The 27,470-nt window shown below is 39.3% G+C and overlaps 1 protein-coding gene across 1 annotated transcript in view; it reads left to right on the top strand.

Annotated features, from left to right (window-relative positions):
* TRPM6 (transient receptor potential cation channel subfamily M member 6) overlaps positions 1–26,971 on the top strand; it is a 73,158-nt gene extending 46,187 nt beyond the window's left edge. Inside the window, 9 exon segments of the mRNA XM_017735340.1 lie at positions 962–987; positions 2,701–2,751; positions 12,490–12,555; positions 14,925–15,211; positions 15,462–15,544; positions 16,056–16,261; positions 18,164–18,215; positions 22,414–22,520; positions 23,416–26,971. Coding sequence (XP_017590829.1) covers positions 962–987; positions 2,701–2,751; positions 12,490–12,555; positions 14,925–15,211; positions 15,462–15,544; positions 16,056–16,261; positions 18,164–18,215; positions 22,414–22,520; positions 23,416–23,537 — 1,000 coding nt within the window. The 3' untranslated portion in view covers positions 23,538–26,971.
* The last annotated feature ends 499 nt before the right edge of the window (positions 26,972–27,470 follow it).

Raw genomic sequence — 27,470 nt, 5'->3', positions numbered from 1 at the left:
CCAGCGCCGGAAACGAGAGAGAGCTTGGAGGGGGAGTTTGCCTATTCTTAAATGTGGATCACAGAGGTGATCACAACTTTAAGTGGCTTAGAGAATTGTCCATATCCAAACTGGCCAGCTGATAGGTTCTATCAGTTCCCAGAGGAAACTGTAAGCACCCCTTAGCAAGGACGTCCCTTCCGGGACTATGCTTGCTAACCTATGACAATACTAGAAAGCTGTCACAGCCTATGTGATTTCACCATGGGGAGAGGAGAAAAAAAAGTTACTCTGTTTTTTGGGGTTGTATGCATGCTGTGTGTGGGGGGCGGCTGGGTGTTCTGCTGTTGTTGTGGTTTTGGGTTTTTTAGGGTATTTTTTTTTTTTTACACCCCATCATTTATGGATGGCAGGCAAACTGCACACTTACCAGCAGGACATAGAGGCTGTTGGGTGGCCTGAATAACTCAATCTGTTGTCTTCGGTGGGGTATCTCTGGTCTATGAGGCGAATCATATCTTTGTTCTGCAACAAAGACTGCTTTAATATTAATGCTGATGCAGTAGTCTTTTTGTAAGCAGACCTGTTAATCCAAAGAACCACCAATTTAAGAAGTATGTCTTTGTACAAGTAATGGTAATGACATAAGTAGCTGTTAATACATCTCGGCATTGACTAAAAAAATGAACAGTTATGCAAGCCATTGAAAGGTCTGTAACCGATACTGTTACTCCAGTGTAAAAGATGTGAACAGCAGTGAAGACTCAAGAGCAGCTCAACATAAAGCAGAGAAAGAAACACGTAGAGAAATGTGTCAGTTCTTCAGTTCCTGAGGATTGTTTGGTGATGATTGTGTTGAACGAAGTTGCACTGAGGGTTATTTTGCTTTATGATTGCTGAGTCACATCTATTTACATGTGATCCAGTGTTAGCTTAATGACAGAATGTTGGATTAAAATATTAAATATTTGCTTTTAAACAGATTGAGAACTCCAGAGGAAACTGACAGTAAGTTTTGCATTGCTTGTCACTCATTTTAATTCCCATCTGCAATTCTCACGCTGACAATTCTGAAGCACAAAATCCAAATAGAAGTTAATTTACTATAGTTGAGGATTATAGCGCAGATATTGTTTCATGTGTTAGTAACTAATTTATACTTCAAAGTGAAAGATTTCTTTCATGAGACACATGTTTTTCTCATAACAACTGCATAATCTTAAAAATCTCTTGAAGATGCTGCTGCTTTGATCCCTGACAGTCTAAGTGATTTCCTGCGTTAAACCAGGGTGTATGTCTGAAGATAGATTATAAGATTTTTAATGTATGCTTGATTTTTCAAGTTGCAATTTTGTGTAATATCTCTCTTTGTGTTGTTTACCTGGAATTCCGAAGTCTGTGAAGGACTGAATTTATTATGAAATGTCCAATGAAGAAATTCAAGGTTTTAGTGAGGAATAACTTTGTTCCTCAAAAGCAGAGTGTTAGTAAACATCACGGATATTTGTTGTGTTTTAGTCTGTCTCCCAGTTTTCCTGGCATGATTCTTAGCTGTAAGAGGCTGAGCAGCTGGCCATCTATTCTTTTTGAGATTAGCTGTGGTGCAGAAATAAGTTGCTCCTAGTCTTATCCCCATTTTAAGTGCTGCTCTTTGCAGGTCCATCTGTGCACAAAGCACTGCAGTGCTGAAGCATTCTGCTGCAAGCAGTGAGTTGTAGGGCTGGTCTCTAGAGGACACCATTGTTTGATTAAAATCCAGTTTTCTCATTCTCAAAAGGCCCCTTTTCATGTTTTGCTTTTTGCAAGATACAAAATGCTGCAAAAATAGATGGGTCGAGCAAGAAAGAAAGCACCAAGGACTTTGAATCACTAAGGGGAGTGAAAATGCTGACTCTTCCCCAATATCCATAGATGTTTTCATTTAGGATCTCTTTCACTAGATGAAGGAGTAAAAGCAAATAGAATACACCAAGAAGAAAAGTGTAAAGTTCAAAAATTTTGATAAACATTGTTCTGATTATCTCATATTTTGAAAATTAAGAGTAGTACAGTGTACATATATGTGTATATATATATATACTGAAATCTGGTATTTTGAAGGATGGTTTTCCAGGTGAACAAAATTATTTCATCTAGTTAATGAAAATGTGTTCATTATTCTTGGTTATATTAAAAAGGCTTTTTATAAAGCAAAGATTTTTGGACCAAATTTGATTTGTCTGAGCCTGTTAAATATGTAACCACAGAAGATGTTTGTCAGCTTATATTTTAACAGCAGTTTGGATGTTGTGGGTTAATGGGACAGTATTATTATAACTTTGGTGCAATAGTGCAGTTAATGGAATGCTTAATAGCTGAGGATGGAGTTGGAAAACTCATGTCTTTGGGAGGCCATGAAGCATGGTGGATAGCAAAGTGCTTTTGCTATCCCAGGGGGTCTAACTGGCTTAACATGCCCTTGAGGTTAATATCTCATTTTTCCTACCATTTCCTTGAATAAATAAGTCATCTGGCTATATTACACTGATAACTTAAATTTGCCAATATACAGTACATTATAATGTAGTTAAAGCCCATTAGTAATTCCCCTCTTAAGAATACTGAGCCAGCAATTCTGATTAATCTGTTTTGTGACAAACTCTGGGATGGAAGGAACTAAAAAATCATACATTTGTGTCTCTTATAATAATTAATACAACAATCCTTTAAACATTATTTCAGAAATCTTCTCCTGCTTGAAAACATCTCCAGATTTGCATCTTCACTACTCAGGTAAGCAGAAGGCACCAGAATGACAGCTGAGAAATTTAAGAAATTAAAAAGAACATTAGTTCTCCGGTTGTCATCCACTGTGATTTTCATTTTGAGGATGTGCACAATTGCCCACTGCTAAGAAGGTTCTGTGTTAATTCATGTCTAACACTTAAATGAGAGAATTATTGAATTTTTTCTTGTTGATAATTGCTCTGTTCTGGGTATTTATGGCAAATCCAGAGCAGGATGTAGATAATCACTCTCAAAATACCAGTGGAAATCATGAATACAGGTCGGATTCCTGAGGGGGCAGAGGCAGCACTCATTTTTCATAGCTGTCAGTCCCCTCACACCACCCAAATCCTCCTTTGTACTGTCTGGAATTCTTTTCTTCAGTTAATTGGTCCTGTACTACTTAATCTGTGTTTGTATACCTATGAACTCCTGGAAATCTGTCAGGGAATAAATGCTTTGAATGCTAATTGCCTGCAGCCCTGCCTTTCCCTGAGTTTAGCGTGCACAGATTTTCCCAGAAGGCCTGGATGTCAAGTTTTTCCGGGAGGAGAACAGAGCAGGGATTGCCAGTAGATGTCACCATTGCCCACAGGACTTCGCGTCCATTACACGCAGGGCTGGAATAAATCAGCAGTATTAGCAGCCTCCTTAAATTCAAGATCTACACAGTTTTCACTGGGAGTAACACCTCCTGGCTTGCAATCACCTGTACAGAAGAAATTTCTCTGGCATGGTGGCATTGTTGCAGTGATTGATTTGTTACTTGTCTGGCATGCTATTTGAGATGAGGTTGGACTTTTAGCACAGATGGAAGTGGTTTCTCTTATGAGTTAACAAATGTCTTCAGAGGTTTTCAGTGTAGGCTTTCTTTCCTCAGGAAGATTAGGACAGAATTTAGCCAACTAGGCCCACAAATTCAGCACTAGAATTCTGTACCATATATTGCTTTTGTGTTATTCTTGCCATTATTTTGAGCAAGCAAATATAATTCAGCCTCTCTGCACACCCAAAAGAACCACATCTTCGTCCCAAGTTCGGCAGCTGCTGCAAGTCCATGTCACATGGCTTCTCAAAGTTCTAGAGCAACTGCTGGCAGGGTCTGATAGATGGCATAGATTTTAGCAGCTCCTCTGTTCACATCCTTCTTTCTGCTACGCACTGATTTCATGATCAGAGTGTGCTCTTAGTGCAGTACCAAAGGAAGATCTTGTTTTTTCAGTCCGTGCTCCGAAACCATTCAGACACAGTAACCAATTCCTGTTGAATTTGGTACATATAAACAAACCTTGAACTGGAGTATGAAGTGCAGATCTTCTCAAATGAGGACCCCAATTCATGGGGTGGATGTCTCATGTGTGCTCTTTAGTCTGCCCTTCTGGACTCAGTAATCTCTAATTAAATTTTTCCCAAAGAAATAATCTTAAAATAAGGATAGATTATGCCCAAGCTCCATAAATTCCATAAGCTCCAGAGTTTGTCACCATGGCTTTTTGGTCATTCTGCAGAGAAACACAGCTCTGCTGTGGCTCACTCTAAGCTTTGGATGATGGTTTTGCTTGCCTTCAACTATTCAATAGGGATATTAGACATCAGAACTGTAGCATCCAAGTTGCCTCCTAGTTTCAGTCTTACCCTCTTTGTGCCTTACTTTACACTCTCTCCCCCTTCCTGACAACTTAGTCATTGTGAGAACAAATCCATAAATATTTGCTTGACTCTCTGAAGTTTTGAAGGTGTTTGCCTGAGAAATAAGCTGCCGGTTAGGGAGGTATAATAATGTTACTGATATTTTTTGGCAAAGAGCCTGAATGAAGAAACACTAGTCTGTGCAGGGGACGTTTGGATTTTCCTATCATACCTTGCTAAATCTCCAGGTGCTTCTATGCCTGACAAGACAGACAATGAAGGTAGTTGGGGTCAAGGCATCTCATCAGCGCAGTGTGAGTGTTGCTGCACTGGAGCTGGCAGGAGCAGGATGCAGCAGCAGCCCTTTGTGAAAGGAGGAGGATGAGGAGATAGTGGAAGTCATTCTAGGCAGGGTGCAATGGGCTTTCTCAGAGAGCCTGTTCCTTTGGAAGGAGGGAATTCTTGAATAGAGAAAAGAGCAGCAGCTGACGTTTGTGAGATTTGATGGGTCAGTACCCTGGCTCCGGCCAGGAGGGGGCATGGCTAGGACCTGGAGGTTATTCTACACTTGTTGCAAGTTTCCGTGTAGTAAGTATTCATGTGTGAATTGTTTGCCTCTCTTGTGCCCTCTGTTATTAATATTGCTGCTGTTACTTTCATTTTTCTATTTCATTGCTGTTTCCAGTAAATTGATCTTATCTAAACCCACAGTTTTTAACTTTTGTGTCTCCAGTCCTTTCCATCCTGCTACTGGGAGGAGGGGGAGGGGGAGGGGGGAAGTGAATGAGCAGTGCATGGTCTGGTATGTTTCAGTGGGAGCACTAAACTGATGAACACCATTCCTAAACCACAACAACCTTATTTGGTGTTCCATGTGAAACATGAAGAGCTGAGATAACAACAGATAGGGTAAGAGTGGGTTGGAAATAAATTTGATCTAAGTATTTGTTGTATTAGGTATGTCACAGTGTTGTAACCTAACCCTGTACATTTCAGTATATGCACTATGTGCCCATTGAGGTGCTCGTTTTCAGAGCAGGGAGAGAGATCAGGATTGCTTTGTTGCTGAACTGTGTGATATCAGCTTGTGATACTATAACCTCAAGGGCAAAGAGAGTAACTTGTGATGTGTATTCAGTGTTGGTCTCCTATCTGTCCCTCAGGCACGACCTTTGGGAAACCATTAACCATGTCCTTGGCTGTAGCAGGCACAGCATTTCCAGCTGGTCAAGGGACACAATTGTCCCACTCTGCTCTGCACTGTGGAGTCTCATGTTGAGTACTGTGTGCACTTTTGGGCACCACAATATAAAACAGACATTAAACTGTTAGAGATCATGCAAAAGAGGGCCATGAGGATGGTGGAGGGTCTGGAGTGGAAGCCTTGTCAGGAGCTGCTGAGGTCTCTTGATCTGTTCAGCCTGGAGAAGAGGAGGCTGAGGGGAAACCTCATTGCAGTCTTCAACATTTCACAAAGGGAAGCAGAGGGGCAGGCAATGGTCTCTTCACTCTTGTGACTGGTGACAGGATTTGAGGAAATGGCATGGAGCTGAGTCAGAGGCTAGTTAGTCAGGTTTAGGTTGGATATCAGGAAACGGTTTTTCACCTGAGGAGTGTTTGGGTGCTGGAACAGGCTCCCCAGGGAAGTGGTCATAGCACCAAGCCTGTCAGAGTTCATGAAGCATTTGGACAACTCTCTTAGGCACACAGTATGACTCTCAGGCACAGGGCTAGGAGTCGGACTTGATCCTGATGGGTCTGCTTCCTGATGGGTCCCTTAGCATATTCTATGATTCTGTGTTTCTATAACAATTGTAGCCAGCCTGTGAGCAGAACAGGGAAAGATTATTTTTCCCAGCTTTTCACCCCCTTTTTCTCCTTGAGGTCTGTTACAACAGTGCTTGAGAATTTTGAATTCCCTTTGAATATTAAGGAAAGCATGATCTTGTTGCTAAGTCTGCCAGGTCTCTTCGTACAGTTTTACACCCTGATTAGAAAAAGGGATTCTTAGGAGGGTCTTTCAGAGATCTACCCTGAGGGTGGATAGTCATGATTGGCCTGTAATGCGGGAGAAAATGGGCCAGCTTCTGAAGGATTATTCTGCTCCAATGGCTTGGAAGTTTTCCCCTGAACAACTACAGGACCCTGATGAAGTGGCAGAATATTTGAAAGAAAAATGCTGTGGCAGCTCCAGAGAGACGAAAAGTTCTGCAGTGTGCAGGGCCCTGGCTATTGTTTATCAGACACTGCTCACATTACTAGACAGCACCCTCAGGGGGAAGAGCAGGAAAGCAGAACAATAGGCACTGGGGCCACTCAAACTGCAGGTGAACCAGAGGAACTACCCATGCTGGTAGCAGTTGCTCCTATACAGAAGAAGAAATTCAAGCCAAACCAGTTTGCATACTGAGGGATGAAGAGGAAGCAGGGCCCTCAGAACAGGAAGCAGGACCAGAGAAAATCACTCCCTAGGTGAGCTGCAAGGTATGCAAACAATTTTCACCCACTAGTCAGGAGAACCCCTGGTGACCTGGCTGCTCTGATGCTGGGATGTTGTGGCCCATGATATGGAACTAGATGGAAGTGAAACCAAGCAATTGGGATCCCTATCCCAGGATGTGGGCATTGACAAGGGGATTGGGAAGAGGACAGAAACTCTCAGAGGTGACTCCTGTCAAGTGTGAGGGAAAGGTGACTACCCAATGCTGGCAATATGAAGATCACCTTTTTTTCCTCCCTACTGGCCTGCACTTCAGCTATGGAAAGGTCTCTCTGCAGGGCCTCCCTGCCTCTGAGGGAGTCAGCAGCTCCTCCCAGTTTTGTATCATCTGTGAACTTGCTTAGTATCGCATTGAGCAAGTTAAAATTTTCCATGCTCTACTAGTATGGACCAGAGTCTCTGCTATTGGGAGCAAGCAGTCGCCTGCTCAAGGGAGGGTACACACCGCGAGGTAATCTGTGGTTTTTGCTGTGTGACCATGGAGAGGACATGAGGAAGTGGGATGGAAACCCCACCTCTGACCTGGCAGCATGGGTATGTGAGTTGAGAGGAAGAACAACCACCAAACAGCACTCCAGTTGCCAGTGGGCAAGCCCTCAGACAGAATAGAAGGGTTGATATTACTTCCAATCCTCTTGAAGGGACATATTCAATCCTCCAGCTCATATTTACAAGTGAACCATGACTACTATGACCAGAGTTAGAGGGGTCCTTCCTCCAGCCAAATGGGGGAAGGGGACAATCAGATCTATTGGATTGTGTGAATCTCATGGCCTGACACATCAGACATACAACCGTATTGTGCTTTAGTTGACCCTGGAACACAATGTACCCTGATGCCATCAAGATGTGTAGGGGCACAACCCATCTCTATTTCTGGGGTGACAGGGAGGTCCCAACAGCTGACTACTGGAAGCTGAAGTAACCCTGACTGGGAATGAACGGTAAAAACACCCCATCGTGACTGGCACAGAGGCCTCATGAATCCTTGGAGCAGATTACCTCAGGAAAGAGTATTTCAAAGACCCAAAAGGGCTTTGTTGTGCTTTTGGGAGAGCTGTAGAGACAGAGGAAATCAGACAGCTGAACACCTTGCCTGGTCTCTCAGAGGACCTTCTGCTGTGGGATGGCTGAGGGTTGAAGAAGAACAGGTACTGATGGCTACCACAACAATGCAGTGTTGGCAATATCACACCAACCAGGACTCTGTGACCCCCATCCATGAGTGATTCCTGAACTGGAGAGCCAGGGAGTGTCCAGCAAGACTGGCTCACTCCTTAACATATATGGCCAGTGTGTAAGTCCACTGGAGAGTGGAGACTGACAGTGGACTACCATGGCCTGAATGAAGTCACACCACCACTGAGCACTTCTGTGCCAGACATGCTGGAACTTCAGTATGAACTGCAGCCCAAGGCAATCAAGTGGTAGCACCATCAATATTGCAAATGGGTTTTTCTCAATTCCTTTAGAAGCAGAGGGCAGGCCACAGTTTGCTTTCACCTGGAGGGATGTCCAGTACACCCGGAACCAGCTGCCCAAGAAGTGGAAATACAGCCACAGTATTTGCCTGATGCAAATATATCAGTATTTGGTCTGATCCAGACTGCACTGGAAAAGGGTGAGGCTCCAGAACATTTGCAATACATGGATGACATCAACTTGTGAGACAACGCAGCAGAGGAAGCTTTTGAGAAAGGGGAGAAGATAATCCAAATCCTCCTGAAGGCCAGTCCTGCTGTAAAACACAATAAGGTTTAGAGACCTGCCTAGGAAATTCCGTTCTTAGAAGTAAAATGGCAGGATGGACATCGACAGATTCTGATGGACATGTTCAGCAAAATAGCAGCTATGTCCCCACCAACCAGCAAGAGGGAAACACAGGCTGTCCTATGCACTGTGGGCTTTTGGAGAATGCATATTCCAGATTACACTCAGATTGTGAGTTCTCTCTTGTGATCCAGAAGAACAATGATTTTAAGTGGGATCCTGAGCAACAAGCTTTTGAACAAATTAAACAGGAGATTGTTTGTGCAGTAGCCCCTGGGCCAGTTAGGACAGGACAAGATCTGAAAACTGTGCTCTACACTGCAGATGGGAAGAATGATCTTTCCTGGAGTCTCTGACAAAATGTACCCAGGGAGACTTGAGGATGATCTCTGGGGTTCTGGAGTTGGGAATAAAAAGGACTCGAGGCCTGCTACACCCCATCTAAAGATGAGATCCTGGCAGCTTATGAAGGAGTTAAGCTGCTTTAGAAGGGATTGGCACTGATGCACAGCTCCTCCTGGCACCCTAAATACCAGTGCTTGATGGATGTGTGAAGGGTAAGTCCCTGCCACACGTCATGCCACACATGGATTAAGTGGATCACCCTGATCACACAGCAAGCTTCAACAGGAAATCCCAATCACCCAGGGATCTTGGAAGTCATCATGAACTGGCTCAAAGGTGAAAATTTTGGAATATCATTGGAAAAAGAGGAGGGAAAGGTGACTGGTGCTGAGGAGGTCCCACCATATAATCAGCTATCAGAAAATGAAAAGCAGTATGGTCTTTTCATCGATGCTTCCTGCTGTACTGCAGAGAAACGTCAAAAAGGGGAAGCTGCTGTATGGAATCTTATGTGACAAGTTGCAGAAGCTATTGAGGGACAAGATGGATGAAGTCAGGTTGCAGAGCTGAAAGTCATCCAGCTGGCTTTAGATATCACCAAACAAGAGAAATGGCCAGTGCTCTACCTCTGCAATGACTTGTGAATGGTAGGAAATGCTCTGTAGGGGTGGCTTGACCAATGGAAAAAGATAAATATGCAGAGGTAAACCCACCTGGGCTGCTGAACTGTGGAAAGACATTGCTGACTATGTAGAGAAGTTCGCTGTAAAAGTACATCATGTAGATGCACACGCACCCAAGAGGCTACTGAAGAGCATCACAACAATGGACAGGTGGATTGGGTTGCCAAGATAAAAGTGTCTCAGGTGGACCTGGTCTAGCAACACAAAGGTGAATTATTTCTGGTTGGTGGGCCCATAACACCTCAGGTCATCAGGGAAGAGATGCAACAATACAGATGGGCTCTCAATAACTGTGAAATGTGCTGAAATCAAAAGAGGGTAAAGCCTCTCTGATATGTGGGACAATGGTCAAAATATAAATGTGGGAAGACCTGGCAGATTGATTACATTGCAAACCTGCCAAGGCAAGCTCTTTATATGTACAAGGAAGAAATGGATGGCTGGAGATGCACCTTGTGGCTCACACCACTGCCTGGAACACCATCTTGGGCCTTGAAAAGCAAGTCCTGTGGTGACATGGCACCCCGGAAAGAGGTCAGTTGGACAACGGGACTCATTTCAAAAATAGCCTCAGAGACCCCTGGGCCAGAGAGCACAGTATTGAGTGGGCATCATATTCCCTGTCATGCACCAGCCTCTGGGAAAACTGAATGATACAATGGACTGTTAAAAGCACATTGGTGGGACCTTCAAACATTGGGATTTACAATTAGCAAAAACCACCAGGTTAATTAACACCTGAGGCTCTCCCAGTCAAGCTGGTCCTGCCCAATCAAAACTCCCATGTACTGTAGAAGGGGAGAAAGCTCCCATGGTGGAAATGAGGAATATGTTTGGGAAGTCAGTTTGGATTAGTCCTGCCTCAAGCAAAGGCAAACCCACCCATGTGATTGTTTTTGCTCAAGCATTTGAGCACTCTTGGTGATGCAGATGGATGGGGAAACACGATGTGTACCTCAGGGGGATTTGATTTTTGAGTGGGAATAATCTGTAATGTCAGACTGTGTATGTAATGTTGGTTGCTGAATGACCCTGCCACTGTGTGCCATAACTACCATGGCCAGTGGGCATGGACTGCTCCAGATACACCAGTCATGAGCTCATGATGCACCTTGCAACCACCTGACAGCACAGCAGCCCTCCTGCCCTGGAAGACATCTAGGACAGATAGAACTCACAGTCATGGACCCAATGAACTTGACAGACATCTGGGAGGGATGACCATTGATTATGGAAATGATACCAGTACATATCTATCTACCTATCTGTCTGTATATAATTAGAAGGTGAATGACCTGGACATGAAGGACATGGTATGGAAGAAGGGGTGGATCTAACTTCTTTTTGGCAAGTTCCTGGAGTTCTGTGCAATCCTACTATTTGTCTCAGGTAGGGAAAAAGTGTAGTTGATACAGATTAGCTGATTTATATTGAATTAGCTTGACAAAAATTTGGGCAATTTTAGTTGTCCCTAATGCTTTCTGACTTCTAGCTAACCATCATCATGCACGTGACAACAGAACTCAAGTCTTTTCTACAATGCCAGTCTGCCACAACTCTTTCGTTCTCCACTGATTAAAATTGTTTAATTATTTGTTCCCCAAAAGTGTGAAAGGCTTCCTTCTCCAGTTTGCTTTTGCAGAGCATTGAATCAACCAAATGTAATTTGCTAGGTTGAAAAAATGGAGTGCAAACCTGATTTCATGGCTTCTGGGTATCAAGAAGTGCCTTACTAAAGCAGCTCGTATCCCGCATTGCCTTCAGGATGTTTTGGGGTTTGGTTTTGGTTGGCTGGTTGGTTAGTTGGTTTTTAAAAATCTGTTTCTTTGTCACCAGTTAGTTCTCACTCATCTCCACTGAAAACTCTCTCTTCTGGAATGCACATCTTCACAGTTTTGCAGATGTTTGCATCTAACCTGCCCCTAAGTGGACAAGTAGTACAGCTGAGGCCCGAGGCAGTCATTGCATTCGGGTTCTTGAAGGATGTTTGGTTTCTCAAAGGAGGAAAAGTGAAGAATTTATCTCCATTTCTCAGGCTGTGTTAACTTCTGAAATGTCTAAAGGAGACCTGGACTGTCAGCTGTCACTATAAATTACCCTGAAGTTAATCCTGTAGAGGAGACCGAAGCCTGCTGAAGCCTGTAGAAGAGTAATGATTGAATTTGGAATCTGGGTTATTATTCCAGATGCAAACTTTTAATGCTGACTGAGTTTCTGGTATCTTTCTGTCCTGTTCCTGGCTAGGACAGGTTTAATTATTTGCAGAAGCCAGCAGGGGCCTGGCTAGGACCCAGAGGTTGTTGTCTACCACCTCAGGTCATTGCCAAATCTGAGGGGAAGGGAGTCTCTTCTGGGGAGGAGGGGTCCCTTCTGAGTCTGTGGTCTTTTCTATTGTCAGGGGTCATTTTTTGTACTCTTTGTCGTCAGTATTGTTACTCTTCATTTCCTTGCTGTTTCCAGTAAACTCTACTTATCTCAACCCATGATCTTTACCTTTTGTGCCTCCAGTTCTCCTTTCCAGCCCCAACAGGGGGAAGGACAGGGGGAGGAGGAGTGAAAGAATGGAGCATGGTTTGACATGTTCCAGTGGGAACACTGAATTGGGAACACCAAATTGGGGAATATAATTCCTAAAACACAACAGTGTGCAAAGGGGAGTTGCTGTCTACATAAAATGAATGGTGATCAGATGTGACACAGTATCACACTGCTGCGTCCTCCTTGGCTTTGTACACTACCGTAAAGTGCATCCAAGTGTTTTTGAAACTTAGCCAGCTTGTTTATTCAATCTAGCAGTGAAATCTATGTTCTTTGCAGCTGTTGAAAGAAACAACTTAATGAGACTTGCTCAGACTATACCATTTACACCAGTCCAGCTCTTTGGTGAGTACCAACTTCTTGCTTATATGTTTTGCTTTATAAATAGTTGGTGCATTATCTTTTAAAGACTGTGTTTGAGAAATTTCCTTATTTCAACAATTCTTTTTTTTCTGAAAGACACAAAACAAGATAGAATTGTAATGTAATCATGCAGCAGTTTAGGGACTTTTGGAGGTCATCTTGCCCAACTCCCTCTCCGATCAATTCAGATCAGATTGCTGAGGCCCTGTCCAACTGCATTTTGATTATGTCTATAAATGGAGACTCCTAATTTTCATTGGGCAACCTCTTCCAGTGTTTGATTGACTTAATAATGAATCTAGTGTTTTTCCCTGTATTTGTTGGGGTTTCCCTTGCTGTAGCTTGTATCTGTTAGTATTCATGTGATTGCTGTCAACCTCAGAGATGAGTCTAACTCCACCTTTTATGTATCTATCATTAGGATCACTGAACTCAGCCAGAAGTTTCCCCTAAACCTTGATAACTTCATTCTCTCTGTTTCTCTTCACAGACACAGACACAAACACAGACACGCATGTAAATCTATGTATAGGAAATGCCATCAAGAAGAAAACCAGATAGTGATTTAAAGGGCATGATTCCTGTACCTGGCACAGAAAACTTTTAGTGTCTTTAGTGTTAAAGAAAAAAAAATTGCTGTAACTGAAGAGTGGTAGAGCATAATCCATAAATTTTTGGGAAAAGTTCTGAAATTAGTGTGCAGTATTGGCTTACAGCAGCAGAAGCTCTGCCTCTAGACAGTTGATATCTAGGTACCACCTTCTCAATGGGTGGAATATTTTGTGTCACTGCAACTAATTGCTGATACTTGCAGCATCATAGCATTTCTTGTGACCTGATTGCTGTAGATAATGGCCATATTGAGCATTCTAATCTTTGAAGCTCCCAGGAGATACCTTTCTTGGTATTAAACTGTCAAAAGATAATAAAATGAAGATTTAATGTAAGTTTTAAAAATGTGTCTAGTTATACTATCTTTATTCAAGTGTCTGTCTTTTGTGTAAGATACTGACTTTTCTAGTTGTTGTATTTTAAATTAAAATGTGCGTAAATTGCTGGATTCAACAGCATCTGCATTTTTTGTAACTGGTAAAAGGCAAGCTCAAGAGTGGGAAGGAAATCTACTGGTCTGAATCCAGTTTGTGATTGCTTATGACAGTCTTTGTCATTTTGGCAATTTAGTTACCTTGTCACACGTACCAGGGAAAACCTGCTTCTTATGCCTTAACATTACAAATAATGCAAATGTAGGAAGGAAAGCCAGATTTAAAAAATCAGTCCACTTTTCTGTTAGTTTACAAATGGTGGCAACAGAAAAATGTTACTGATTCTGCTGCAAGAGAGGAATGCTACTACAGCTCTCCAGGGGGAAACAGAGAGCAACTGAGTTACAGCTCACTAGGTTCTGCTTGCAGAAAAAATGTTACTAGCAGGAGCAGAACATCTTAAACACTTCATCTTTGCAAATAACATTTCTATTAAAAAATTCAAATATTAGTTTAAAATACCAAAACTGTAAGATTCCTGATAACTTGCTTTAGCTTGTTCTCCTAGAAATGTCCTTTTCCATCTAATTTCCCTGGCTCATCACATCATGGCCAAGTCACCACTTTTGAAACAACTCAGCTCTCTGTCTGCGGCAAAAGGTGGCACTCTCGACTAGAGTCAATTTTGTATCAAATACAAAATTAAACTCCTTTAATCTTATAGTCAATAACTGTTACAAACTGTTTGCCTTGATGTCATGATTTTTTCTCTAGATTTGTTTTTAACTATTACTTTAAACTATTATTTTAACTATTTTTAAAGTAAGATTTGAATTCGGATATTCTGCTCCTGCAGGTTTGTTTGGGTGTTTGGGTTTTTTGGGGTTTACTTTGTGAAACACAGACTTAAAAGAAAAATACTGGAAGTGTTCCACAGATTTACAATTAACTTCAGTCTTACCAAAATTACACACGGGCCATTTAGAGTTCATGCACTGGAGATAAAAATGGTAACCCTTTAAAAAGATGTCCTTTTAAATGACTGCTATAGACTAGAATATCAGTGAGCTTTGTTTGTGTGGAGGTATCCAGGATGTCTTGAATTTATCTTTATTAAGAGGCTTAATACAAGCTCTTTGGACCACTTATTATCATAGCAGAAGAATGAATGTACTAAATAGTCTAAGTTTAGGCTGGGAAGTTTTCAGACAGATGAACAGTTATGATAAAAAGGCTCTCTTCTTAAAAAAGTGTGGCTTAGAAAGGTGTGCAAAATGGTGTGTTATTTAAATACATTAAATGAAAATGCTGTTCTCTCCTGTTTCTGCTAATGACTTTTGCTAACAAAACTTTCTTTTGTTTAAGCTGGAGAGGAAGTGACAGTCTATCAGCTAGAAGAAAGTTCACCTATGAATCTTGATAAAAGCATGTCTTCCTGGTCCCAGTGTGGCACAACTGCAATGATCCAAGTCCTGTCGCGGGAGGAGATGGATGGGGGCCTGCGGAGGGCCATGAAGGTCATTTGTACTTGGTCTGAGAGTGATGTATTAAAGTTGGGACAAGTATTTATTGTGAAGTCTTTCCTGCCAGAGGTGGTTCAAACTTGGCAAAAGATCTTTCACCATGGCACAGTATTACATCTCTGTCTGAGGGTGAGTTCAGACCTGAAGGAACACTCCCTGGTCTAGCCTGACATTAGACTGCTTACTTGTTAACATCTTCAGCAAGGTTGACATGTTTCGATGCTATCTTTTGGAAAGAAAAACGGTTTTGAGGAAGATGTATTTCCTATGTGTAAAAAATAATCAGGGGGTTGTGCATGTTTGTTTAGTTTTTTTACAAATTTATGAGACCTTTCTTCATGAAAATGAAGTGGTGTTTATAACACTACATTTTTTTCAGGAGATTCAACAGCAAAGGGTTGCCCAGAAGTTAATCTATACCTTCAACCAAGTGAAACCTCATACTATTCCCTATACTCCAAGGTAAATTCAATGTCTTAAAGTACTAGGTGGAAGAGGTTTCTCTTTTCAGCCTCCTTTTCCATCATGGATCATTGTGCAAAAACTCAATGGTAAAAATAATGTCTAAGGATAGTTAATTTTAAGAGGAAAGGTAGGCAGCTTTGAACTTTGTCTTTATAGCTACATGCGGTAGCAAAATAAACATTCTGTTCCTTAGACTTAAGCAAGAAGGCCTTTTATATCATTAACTAAAACAATTTGATGTAGCTCATTTACAGAGGGCTAGGATAATCAGATTATGTTTTTGTTCCTAAACTATACTTTCTGATCAGGTGTGGGTTTTTTTGAGAATTATCAGACCAAGAAAGCCTTTTTTCTCTCTTCCATTTGGTATCTACTGTTGTCGAAAATGCTCTAGCCAGAGTAGACATGTCCTCCTTTTTGGTATACTTGCTCTGCATCTTGCAGTTTGCTGATTGTGACGATGCTTTTTACCTAGCCAGCTCCTGACAGACAGTTTTTATATCTACAGGTTCCTGGAAGTTTTCCTCATCTACTGCCATTCAGCAAACCAGTGGCTGACCATTGAGAAGTACATGACTGGTGAATTTCGGAAGTACAACAACAACAATGGAGATGAGATTACTCCCATCAGCCTGCTGGAAGAGATGATGCTGGCCTTTTCTCACTGGACCTATGTCTACACCCGTGGGGAACTCCTTGTTCTGGATTTGCAAGGTGACTGCTAGCATGGGATTGCTATTTGAAACCAGATGAAAAGCAGTCATCTCAAAAGAGAATTTAGTACTGAGGAATGGGCCAAATTTTCACTTATATGAGAATATGCAAAGCTCAAGAAACCTCTGGATATCTGTTGTGTGATGCCAATAAATGAGAACACACAGAAACAGTCTAGGTTAATGTAGGTGTAATGGGAAAATAATATTGCTCCAAATGCCTCCAGGCTGAAAGACCAAAAGAGCAGTTATACAAACTGCAGGAATATTTCATCCAGCTCCAAAAAGCCACTCCACAGTTAAAATATTTTTATTTTTTATAAGATCTACAAATAATATAGAGATTCAAATGTACTCATATATATATATGCACACTTAATGTGTATGTAAATCTCTCAAAAATGTGTGAATTGCTATCTGCATTTTTTATTGTTCATATTAATAAATCTGTATGCAGTTTAAATAAGCTGTTAGCCTGAATGCTATTCATGAAGTCTAGTGACTCCTTCAAAGAGCATGTGATCATTTTACTGTACATATTTAAGTGGGAAGATGGCATATTTTGCGGAGATAGAACAGCTGACAATGTTCAGATGAACATCACCCATCAAACAGTATAACACTATTGCTTTTCATTTCTGTCAAGGGAAAAGTCTATGAGTAGCCAGAGACTTAGCATATTTATATTTTACAGCATCCAGAAGCTGTAAATTACAAAAATATATACTTACTATGCAAAGTAAGCCTATAATTCCATCCTAGCCTTGACTGATTTTAGTTGCACATAAAAAAATGGCACAGAAAGAATAACTGTGTCTTTGCCACAGCCTATGAGAATTTGTATGACATTTGCTCAGGTTTATTACATAACTCTCACAGTTCCAGAACAACTGTGTTGGCTCAAAAATGGAGAATATAAACATCTATGTAAATCTCAGTTTTCGCCTCAAACAAACTGAGATCAGCTCTAGTTTTGGCCTCGTGTTTATCTTTAATTCTCTAATCTGGAACTGAGGAAAAGTACAAGGGTTGATCTCCTTGCAATTCTACTAGGATGAATCTACACGACTATTTACTATTTAATACCAGGGACATCTCCACATACACATATAGACACCACATTTTGCCTAATTTACATACACTGAAATGGCCTACATTGAAATTTGGGGTTATTTCAGTCACATTATGCTGTCTCCAGAATCTTTATTTTTGTTGCAGAACATAAATTTACCTTGTTGAAATAAAAATAATTCCATATCACATGGTCATATGACAATAGATTTTTCATTACTGTAAAAGTGTGGCGACTTTGTCAGATATAAGAAAAGATGGTTTTTGTAAAGGTAGTATACTTTAATCAGTTTGGTGAAAACTGCAATGGAGGTATCAGCATTCAGGTATCATAATGCAATTATTTCTTTAATACGTTTCCTTGGCCACCCAAATGGAGAAAGGGATAACAGACCCAAATATTTGCACATCATGAAGTTGTGGCTTCTTGTGTTTGTTACCATGAAGAGAATGTGTGTCTGAAAGTAGCTCTATTGATATTGGAAAAATCCATGTCTGGTTAGTACCTTTATTCCACGTAAAATAACAATCTTTTGGTTGGTCACATTTTAGTTTGTTGAGCTTCAATATAATATTTATTGTATTTGCATACACCTTCCATCTACTAATAAATTAACCTCAAAGTAGCTGAAGTCAGAACTGTAATAATAACTACTTTGCCAGTCCTTTACAGATTTTTATACTCATAGCATTTTCACTCCAGCTCATGACCTCTTTAACTATTACACTGTATGATGTACCAAGAAAATGGTTAATTACATTTTTTGTTAAGTGTCAGATTATGAAATCATGACAACCTTCGTTTGTAACACACATTGTCTATCTGTTGTAGGTGTTGGGGAAAATCTTACAGATCCATCTGTGATTAAACCTGAAGACAAAAAGTAGGTTTCTTTCTGTTGAAATTATTATTCATTTCAGACATTCTGCCAATAGTCTGTATATTTAGGATGATTTTCTATGTTTTGTGGGAGAGGTTTAATTATTTTTTCACATGGTGTTTGGGTTAAACGAAAGCATGATGCCAGTGAAGAGACTACATCTTCCCCTGTGCTTTGGAGGACTCTAAGTGTCCCAGCTCTCCACATGTGGTAAGAGGTGTATGAAAGGCGGGAGAGTCTGCGTTGCTGTTCTGGGAGAAATCTCTTCACAGAGTTGTGCCAAAAGATGTGAATGCGGCAGTTCAGTTTCCCCTAACTGGGAGTATATGGGGCCACAATGGCTTAAGAGGATGAAGAGAGGGCCTCTGGCTCTTTAACCTCTCCGAGAGGTTTTAGTGTTGCATTTAAGCATGCAGCATGATTTCAGAGCTGTGATATGAAAATGGTAAATCATGAGTGGAAACTTAAAACAACTGGATAGATTAGACACACAGAAATAGCAGTCTGCCTTTGTGAATCAAATTTCAGAATCAGAACCATGGCTATTCTCCCGTTCTGTGACCTTGCTCTTCAGTGGTATTTTCTGTAGCAAGAGCAGAAGCAGTGGTGTTGATGGCTGCTCTCCTACAGCTCTCCTACTCTTCCTTAACCTACACCGCTCCAGATCTGCCCTGACATCTCTGCCCCTCCCCTATCTGGTGTTCATCTTGACTGCCCCTTGCTCAGCTCATGCCATTTGCTTGAAGGGAGGTCTCATGTTTGGAAGGAAGGAAGATGCAAATGTGAATAGTCTAATGTAATACAAAGGGCAATTAACTACAGAAATACTGGTGACTTGCCCACAACTTGGAACTCCAAGTTAATTTTGTAAGCAAGTTCTTAATTCTGGGACCATTATTAATATTTCAAAAGGTAAGTAATAAATTACTTCCTTAATGTTTAATAATGATTGTAGGTGTATTTGCCATATAATATTTATTTTGGAAACAACAAAGATATGAGAGCAAAGATATGCTGAGCACTTCTCAGTGACAAAGACTGCCCTAAGTAGGTCATTGGTTCATGACAGAAGCACACAGATAGCTCAAGTTAGAGATGCAGAGAGGTCAGTCATGTAGTTGTTCACTAGACTTTAGCAAATACTTTTAAGGTATTGCTACAGATGCATAAATTCTGGTTTGCTACTGTTCAAGTAGATTTTTTTATATCAGTGGTAGCATAAACTGTAACAGTTATTGCTGTAAACAGTGGAGAGGCACTGACTGACGTAGTTCACATGGCAACTCAGCCTACCCCCTTTAAAATTGGGATAATATTTATCTACATTATTTTGAAGTTTTTATTAGCATCCTTCTGTATTGTTTCTGCTGTTAAATAATTTTAATTGATTAATGAAATTTGATCATATAGATCTTATTTGCAGAACTTTCTATTGTTTATCATCTGCAAAATAGTTCTAGTTACAGAGTAAGTGTTGATTAATTAATCAAACCCAGCTTGATTTTCTTATATTCAGGGAAATCTTCAGAACAGCAACTTGTGACACTATATTGTTTGATTTAGGGTTCTAAAGTAATAAGGCAGTAAAACTGTGGTGTTTTCTGTAAGCAGGTACCCAATTCTATGAAATACTTTCTAAAAGAGTAATAAGAATTACAGTGTAAAAGCACTGTCTTTGTTCTAAACTTCATCTGCTCACAGGAGAAACATTTCTGACAGAGGCAAGATGTGTTTTAAGTTTTCTTTTGTAGGTAAGATACTTAGATAAGATCAAAGATACTTTGAGCTCATGTTCCCTTGGAAACCTAGGAAAAAATAGATGGCACCTGACTGATGGGGCTGATTGAAATTTCAGCCTTACTTACAGTTAAATTATTTATGTTTTACTTCTTTAACTCCATCAATTTACTGGCTCATGTTATTATCATGTTAGTATCATGTAAGTCTTTTACTTCATGCATCCTGCTTTCTGTTTTGGAAAGGACTTTGCAATGGCAAAATGTGACCTCTAGGTCTGTGGTAGTGCTTTATGTCTTGGTTTTATACCAGTATCAAGACCAATATAATAGATCTGTTTGGAAAGTATGCCTAATGCTGGGACATCCCACACAGATCCTGAGCTGATGCAAATCAGTGTAAGATCTGGCCACATGCACTGCATAGAATGTATGAAGTGATAAAATGGTACAGGTATGACATCCACAGAAAGATTTCCTTTAAAACAGATGTAATTGAGGCACAGCAGCAAGGTTTTAACATAGTTTGAACACTTCTGTACTGCCCAAACATGAAGAAGACTTGGCAAGTCCACAACAAAGTTAATGCGGGTAAAGTTTTCACAGATATTAGGTTCAGATTCAGAGATGAGGAAAAGAGTGTTTTGAGTTTCAAACTGAAAAGAATTGATATATTCATAGAGCATCTGTTTTCAATAGTTTGATATTATCACCACATGAAAGATTTTTCCTGGTTTTCATATTGAAATGTTTCTTTCTGGTCCTGCCTACTGACAACATAGACAAAAAAAGCCAACAGTCTTCAATTTTTTTAAAAATAATTTTAAACTACCCCCTAATCTTTACGTGTTATGGTTTCCAGGCCGATGATCATTTCCAATTTATCCCCAGATTTCCTGAAATAGTTATCCAAATTTAAATGCAGTATTCCTCTTGAATCATTGCCAGTACTAGGTACAGAGGAAAGGTTACCTCATATATGTCACAGAGAGTATACCATTTTATCTCAAAACAGTATGAGAAAATATCATTCTGTCTTCTGTTACTTGCTTCACCTAGCACAGAGTAATGGTTAGGTTAGAGAAGTATCAGAGTAGTTGTGTGGCCTTGAAATTAGCAAAGCCTTCCTAATTTCCTATACCTGCTCAAGCAAATACTTAAGTACATTCTGTTTTTATGGCATTTCATCAGATTCCAGCAAAGGATAGAGATGGCTATATTGCATCATGTGATTTAAAGTGTATATATGGCCCTTGATTATAATTCACCTCTTCCCTTGTTTTATGCATTAATTTGCTTTAAAAGATGACTAGATTAACCCTTCACAGGATCCAGGAGACATATAATCTCCAGTGTCTGCTAGAAATTAGAAGGATACTAAGTTTTGTATAGTAGTTTTAACTAAACACTGCTGCTGTCCTGTGTGAAAGGGAAGAGATTCATGTTTGAACATTGCTTTCTTTAGAGAGAATATAGTTTTGTTAATGTGAATTACAGATAGATTTGAGAGAATTAAAATATTTTCTATAGCTTCTCAGAGCTGTAATTGATTTCAGATTTTAAAAGATGCTGTTTTCACTCTGCATATCATTAAAAAAAAATACTGGCATTTGTAAAGTTTTTTTGGAAGTGCTTCTTGTGTGCTGTGTTCCATAGTGTCTAGACTGTCAAATTCTTGATAATAATGGTGCAGCTATACTAAAATTAATGAGCACTGAGATTTTGGACTACCTTAAGGATCTGCTGGAATTATGTGGTGCTTCTAATATGTGTGTGGTCATAGCTGGCTTCTGTTTGCAATTGCGGCAGTTTCTTTCAGAATATGCAATCCACTTCCACAAATGGATTCCCTAGTAGCAATATTGAGTTGGTCAGAGAACAGAAACATGGAAATAAGCACAGGAAGAAGACAATAAATTTTAAAACTTTGCTTGTCAGCAGCATATTGTGGGTTTTGGGGTTTTAATTTTTTTTCATTTTTTTATGCTGCGTATTGCTGTGACTAGGGTTCTCCTAGCTTTTGCCTTTCTGCTTTTAATTGAGGAGAAAATTAGTCCCTGTCAGTTCTGTTTTGTTCTCACATGCCTACTATCAAAACTAGAACCAAACTACTTGCTTGGTGGGAATGAGTGGTGGCTGCAGCAGAATCACACAGATTATGGCATATGTCATCAAAATGTTGCTGTGCCCAGTTTTCCTTTGAGCATTTTAGTAGGGACTGCTGGGTCTATCTTGTCTTCCTTTAGAGAAAAACAAAAGTAGTGTGGGATATATGTAGGCTAATATTTTACTGGAACTGATGGTTCACTCATCCCATATCTAAAAAAAGTTTTAATGTGTATTAACTTCTGATTGTCTTGATAAAAACGGCTAACTGATAAAAAAAAAAAAAAATTGTCATCATCTCCCTCCCCTATAATTGCTTTATTTTAGATTCACTGATTTTTAAAGCATATTTCTTTTAGGTCTGGAAAGATGGTATTTGGACCAGCAAACCTAGGAGAAGATGCAATAAGAAACTTCATTGCAAAGCATCGCTGTAATTCTTGCTGCAGAAAGCTGAAACTTCCCGGTATGCAAAGTAAAGATTAATTTTTAATCTATGTATAACTTTATAAGTGCAACAAAGTAAAAGTGTAAGTGTGCTATAAAGGCAAGAACTGAAATTCTATTGATCTGAAGGATTCTGGTAGGCATAGTCTTCCTGTGCAAAGGCAGATATGAGAATACTGCTTTTTTTTCCTACCATCCATGTAAGAGTGAGAGCTCATCAACCTGATGTTGGCATTCAGTATGAAAGCTTCTTCCCATTGAATTGTTTCCCCTTCTTTGCTAAATGGTAGCCCATTTTTTCCAGGGTCATCACTACAGACAACATCTCCAATAATTTTTAGAATAAGAAAGAGTAACAATAGAAAATTCGTGATGCATTAGTTGGGGAAAAACTCACTGGACGCTTTCTGGCCCTGCTCCAGCCCCTATGTATGCTTAGTTGGATTCCCTGTTGTTCATGCTATATTTGGTAGAATGTGCTTCTGTTTGATGTATGGCAGATTTTAAAGACTGAAAGCCAAAATAGATTGCTTTCTGGATGACTTTTCAGCCACTGATGTTTCTTCTGTAGAGAAAGCTCCTTCCTTTCATTGCCTTCATGGAGTAATAATTGGTGTTTGATTCTGAAACAGAAACTGCAGTGTTACTGGTTTTAATTATTTTTCTCTGTGGCAGCTGGAGATAATACAGGGGAAAATCAGCTGAATGAATACAGCCAGGGAAGTTTCATTCATACGGGCTCACACCCCTGGTTCTCTCAACTCCCTGGTTCTTATTTGCCTCACTCCAGATTTTCTTCCTCCTGGAAACATCAAACAAACTGCCATCAGTTCTTGGGCTGAGCACTGCTCAAGATGTATGTGCTTTTCAAACATTTACTTGGCTGCATTGTTGAACTTGTTTTCTTGCCATAGATTTGAGAAGAAGTGACTACACATTGGAAACTGTTGGTCCGGCCTTCGAAACAGAAATGGAAACAAGCACCAAAGAAGCGGATAATGCAGACGAGCCTTCTGAGTATGACACACAGCTGTGAAGCAGAGCCCATGTGTTTGCATGCTTGAAAACCTGCCCCTTATCACTGCCAAAGGTCTGTCCAAAATCACAAAGTACAGGCGACTGAGTGCAGCATCAGTCTGCCCTTGCTGGACCCTACAAACAAGGAATGAGAAAAATCAGCCCTTCCATGCTCTTGTGCTGGTCTTTCTTGTACAGACCAATGAACTACTGGGAGCAGGTCACCCCTTAGCTGGGTAAACAGTCCCATCAGTGCCTTTTTTTTTTAATCATGGTTCTAAACTGTGTTTTCTTACGAAAACGACTGTGACAAGTTTATTTCCCAGTGGTTTGTTTCTCCTTCTGCTCTTTAGTAAATAAATGAATGTATACACATGTGCAAATCATTCATTTTCAGTCAGAGCCCATTCAGCCCTGTGCTTACTTATTCTTGGGCATAGAAGGCTCTCCAGGAAATTGCAGAAATACTACTTTCTCTTTATTATTGATTTTGATTCAGAGACAAACCAAGAATATGTGAGCCATGAATTAATGGTTTAAACAGTACTCATGACAGTTAGACTGAAAAATTTTGTAGGAACTTCATCTTGAAATCTTTTCACATACCAATAAAAAGTTGTCCAATAAAGGAGCAGATTATTGGGCCCACAAGCATGGGATTTTCTCATTTTGAGTTGATGAAGTTGATTATTCTGTGGTCCTTAATACAAACATAAAGAACAACCTTGAATGTGACATTTGACTTTCAGGACCTGCCTTTCTTTATAATATTTTAGTTTCTGAATGATTTAAAGTTGCAAATGGAAGAAAGATTTTAGAAGTCACAAAGAATAATATGTTCCATTTGGTGTTTAACTTGTCAATGTCAGGCTGAACGTAGGACTGTTGCCTAACAGTGGTGCAATTATATTTGGCAGCATCCACATTTGTTTCTGTCGATGTCCTCTGATTACAGCTGAAGTTCAGAAAACAGAAAAATCAATCTGTGCAATACGATTTTGTAAAGATTGAAGTGTTCAGCAGAAATATTTCTAATACAACTCATGTTCTAATACAGATCACACCATTAAAGTGACTTTGTACTTTCATGTTGAGAAAAAAACCTAATATTCAAATGTCAGTCATTAGAAAATTTTATATTTGAATTAAAAAAAAAAAAAAACATTTCCACTAAAGCTGACAGTAAATTTTAAGGTGTAAAGGGGTTTTTTATTATGATTTTTTAATTAATTTTTTTAATATCATTAAAAAATAATGATATTATTTTTTATTATGATCTGTGATTGATTTGGTATATTTAGTAAATGTCTACATATACATTGGATTTGGGAGTTACATGCTCCCAGTTTTTATATTGATTTACATGTTACCAGTTTTTATATTGATTACGATATTGATGTTGAAGTAATCAGTATTGTAAACAGTCATTGAAGTAATCATCTACACAATGTTTAGCTGAGATGCCTTCAGTTTCTGAGAGTATTCAGAAGAGGTTCCTGTTGGTTATTTTTCCTTTTAAAAATAATTTTGATAGAAACCCCCCCATATTTTCCCCTATTAGATTATATTTTCCATTTTGCAAAATACATAGTTTCCTTTGGCTCCTTTTTTCTGGAAGCAAGTCAATATATCAGAAAACTTAGCTTGTCTGTGAAAGAGGTAGCTTGATTGCATCTCTGCAGACTGAGGGTGAATTTTGATCCATATGCCTGTAAGGTAGTAATTCTGCTTCCTGTGGTTATCATTTTAAAATCTGACTTTAGGGAGATATGTGCTTACATGAATACGTAAATACATTAAAGAAAGACCTTTCTTTAAAGGATCTCTAACTATTTGTATGCCTTTCAATTCAGTTAAGTTAAACGACACATAAATATGTCTTTAAAGTCAAAGACATTGTAACTCCTGCCCTGATAGTGTTGTTTTCCTCAAATGTTGCCATAAATTCAGAACACATATATATTATGCACAAAAAATAAACTCTGCACCAGGCTGGGCCTGAGCACCTTTCATTTCCTTACAAGTTTTGAAGGTCTGCACAAATCATGCTTCAGATGGTCTTTTCTTGACAGTGCTCCTGTTGCCCGCAAGAGTGGGTTTCATAGCTGATACTTGTTAGAATTCTTACGATGTCTAGATAGCTCAGTGTATATTAATCTTAGTCCCTCTTGTCAGTATCTGTCAAGGTACATACTACTTTCCAGTATGAAATTGGGGATCCTTGCAAGGTACTAATCTGTGTAGAAATGTAGTTTATTTAATTTTGTAGCTGTTTAGTTTTGTTCAGCATGACATATTAAGGGGATGAAACAAGAAAAGGAGGCATTTCAAATTGTACCACTGTATATTTTTATCCTTGCACTAGTTTTTCCATGCGTGGAGACACTAAGTTGAAAAACTCCAGTAATTCTCCTGGCATATTATGCCCCGCCTTTCTTTTTGCATTTTTTGGGAGCGCTGATTTACATGTCACTAAACTGTAAATTTAAGTACCTTTTCATAGTTCAGTAATAAATTATATTGAAAATAATTCGAAAAAAAGATATTTCTTTTGAGATCTTGGTGTCTTTCTTACTACAAATTTTATATATTCTTTCAATTGTCTGTTGATTTCTAAATACTGACCTTGGATTAAAGCATACGTCCACTGAATACATGAAAGAAAAACTAACAGCCTTTAATGGGGACAGCAGTAAGCCCCACTCACATTAAAATTGTGGTTCATGTGAAATGAAAGATGTGGAAGTCAGGTTCTTTCTCCAAGTGCTTGACAACTAGAGTGAAAGAAGAAATCTTGTGTGTCAAATCCAAGCATAGGGTTTTCTGATTATTAGCTTCAGTATTTGTTTATGCTGAAAAGGACATACAGGGATTTCTTTCATAATTCTGGTGGGTTCAGGAAAAAAAAAAGACCTGTTTACTTTGTTCAAATGAGTCAGGCAGTAAAGTTTTGAAAGAACAAAACAAAACAAAAACTCCACCAGAGTATTTATAAGCTCACATTTTAATATGAGCTTAAAAGAAGCTTACTTAGGAATTCAGTTGGGATTATCCGCAGCAAAATGTTTTTTTGGCATCTGCTGCATTGGAGATGTAGCTTGAACATAGGAAAAATATTCAGAAATTGAAAACCTCACACTCAGGAAGGCTTTTTTTTCCTTTTATTCATAGTTGTATTTGTGGTTATTCATTTATTATTAGTGCAATAAAATCAAAAGGGATATTACATGTGTTTTCTAGAAATGGATTTGTATTTGTTGCAGTTTTGTCAATCTATTTCAAAATTTCAAAAGAATAAAAGAACACTTTCACAATGTTTCTGTTCTTCATAAGTATAACATGAAATAACGTTTCTGAGCACTAAGGAAAACAGGTGAAAGTAACATACAGAGAATAATGCGGTCATTTTTATTTTTAATCTCAAAGTAATAAACATCTATTCTATATTTATCATATGGTTTCCAGCTTCTCTTTTGTTTTAGTTCTGCAGTAGCATTAGTTTCTATTCTCGTAGTCAATATACTTACAGCAAGAATACTTCTACACCTGTCTCATAAGTTAAAAGTTAATTTTACAGAAGAATAGATATATTAATTTACTTATTAGTTGTTCAATAAACCCTGGATTAATTTTTTTAGTTGAGATGCATGATCAATTCTTAGAAAACTTGGTAAATCCAATCACTGCTGCAGGTTTTAGAATAATAGATACCATTGCTGTAATATGACAGTCTTTTTTTTTACTATAATTTTAGATCTCTGATGTGAAAAGCCTGTATAGCCACAAGTGTAAACAAGGAGTTATAAATGAATAGTGCCCTATTGACTTCATTGTCAAATCTGCTACATTTTATATCTCTTTTCCATTCTTAGGATGATGATGCCAGTCACTTTTCGCTGAAAAATTGTTCCCAGAGATTATGAAAAACATGCCTGGATTGACCTGGGCCTTC

This window comes from Corvus brachyrhynchos, unplaced genomic scaffold (assembly GCF_000691975.1).
Source record: "Corvus brachyrhynchos isolate BGI_N302 unplaced genomic scaffold, ASM69197v1 scaffold22, whole genome shotgun sequence".
Taxonomy (NCBI): domain Eukaryota; kingdom Metazoa; phylum Chordata; class Aves; order Passeriformes; family Corvidae; genus Corvus; species Corvus brachyrhynchos.
The sequence above is the reverse complement of the archived record's forward strand: the minus strand, read 5'-3'. Positions and strand labels throughout refer to the sequence as shown.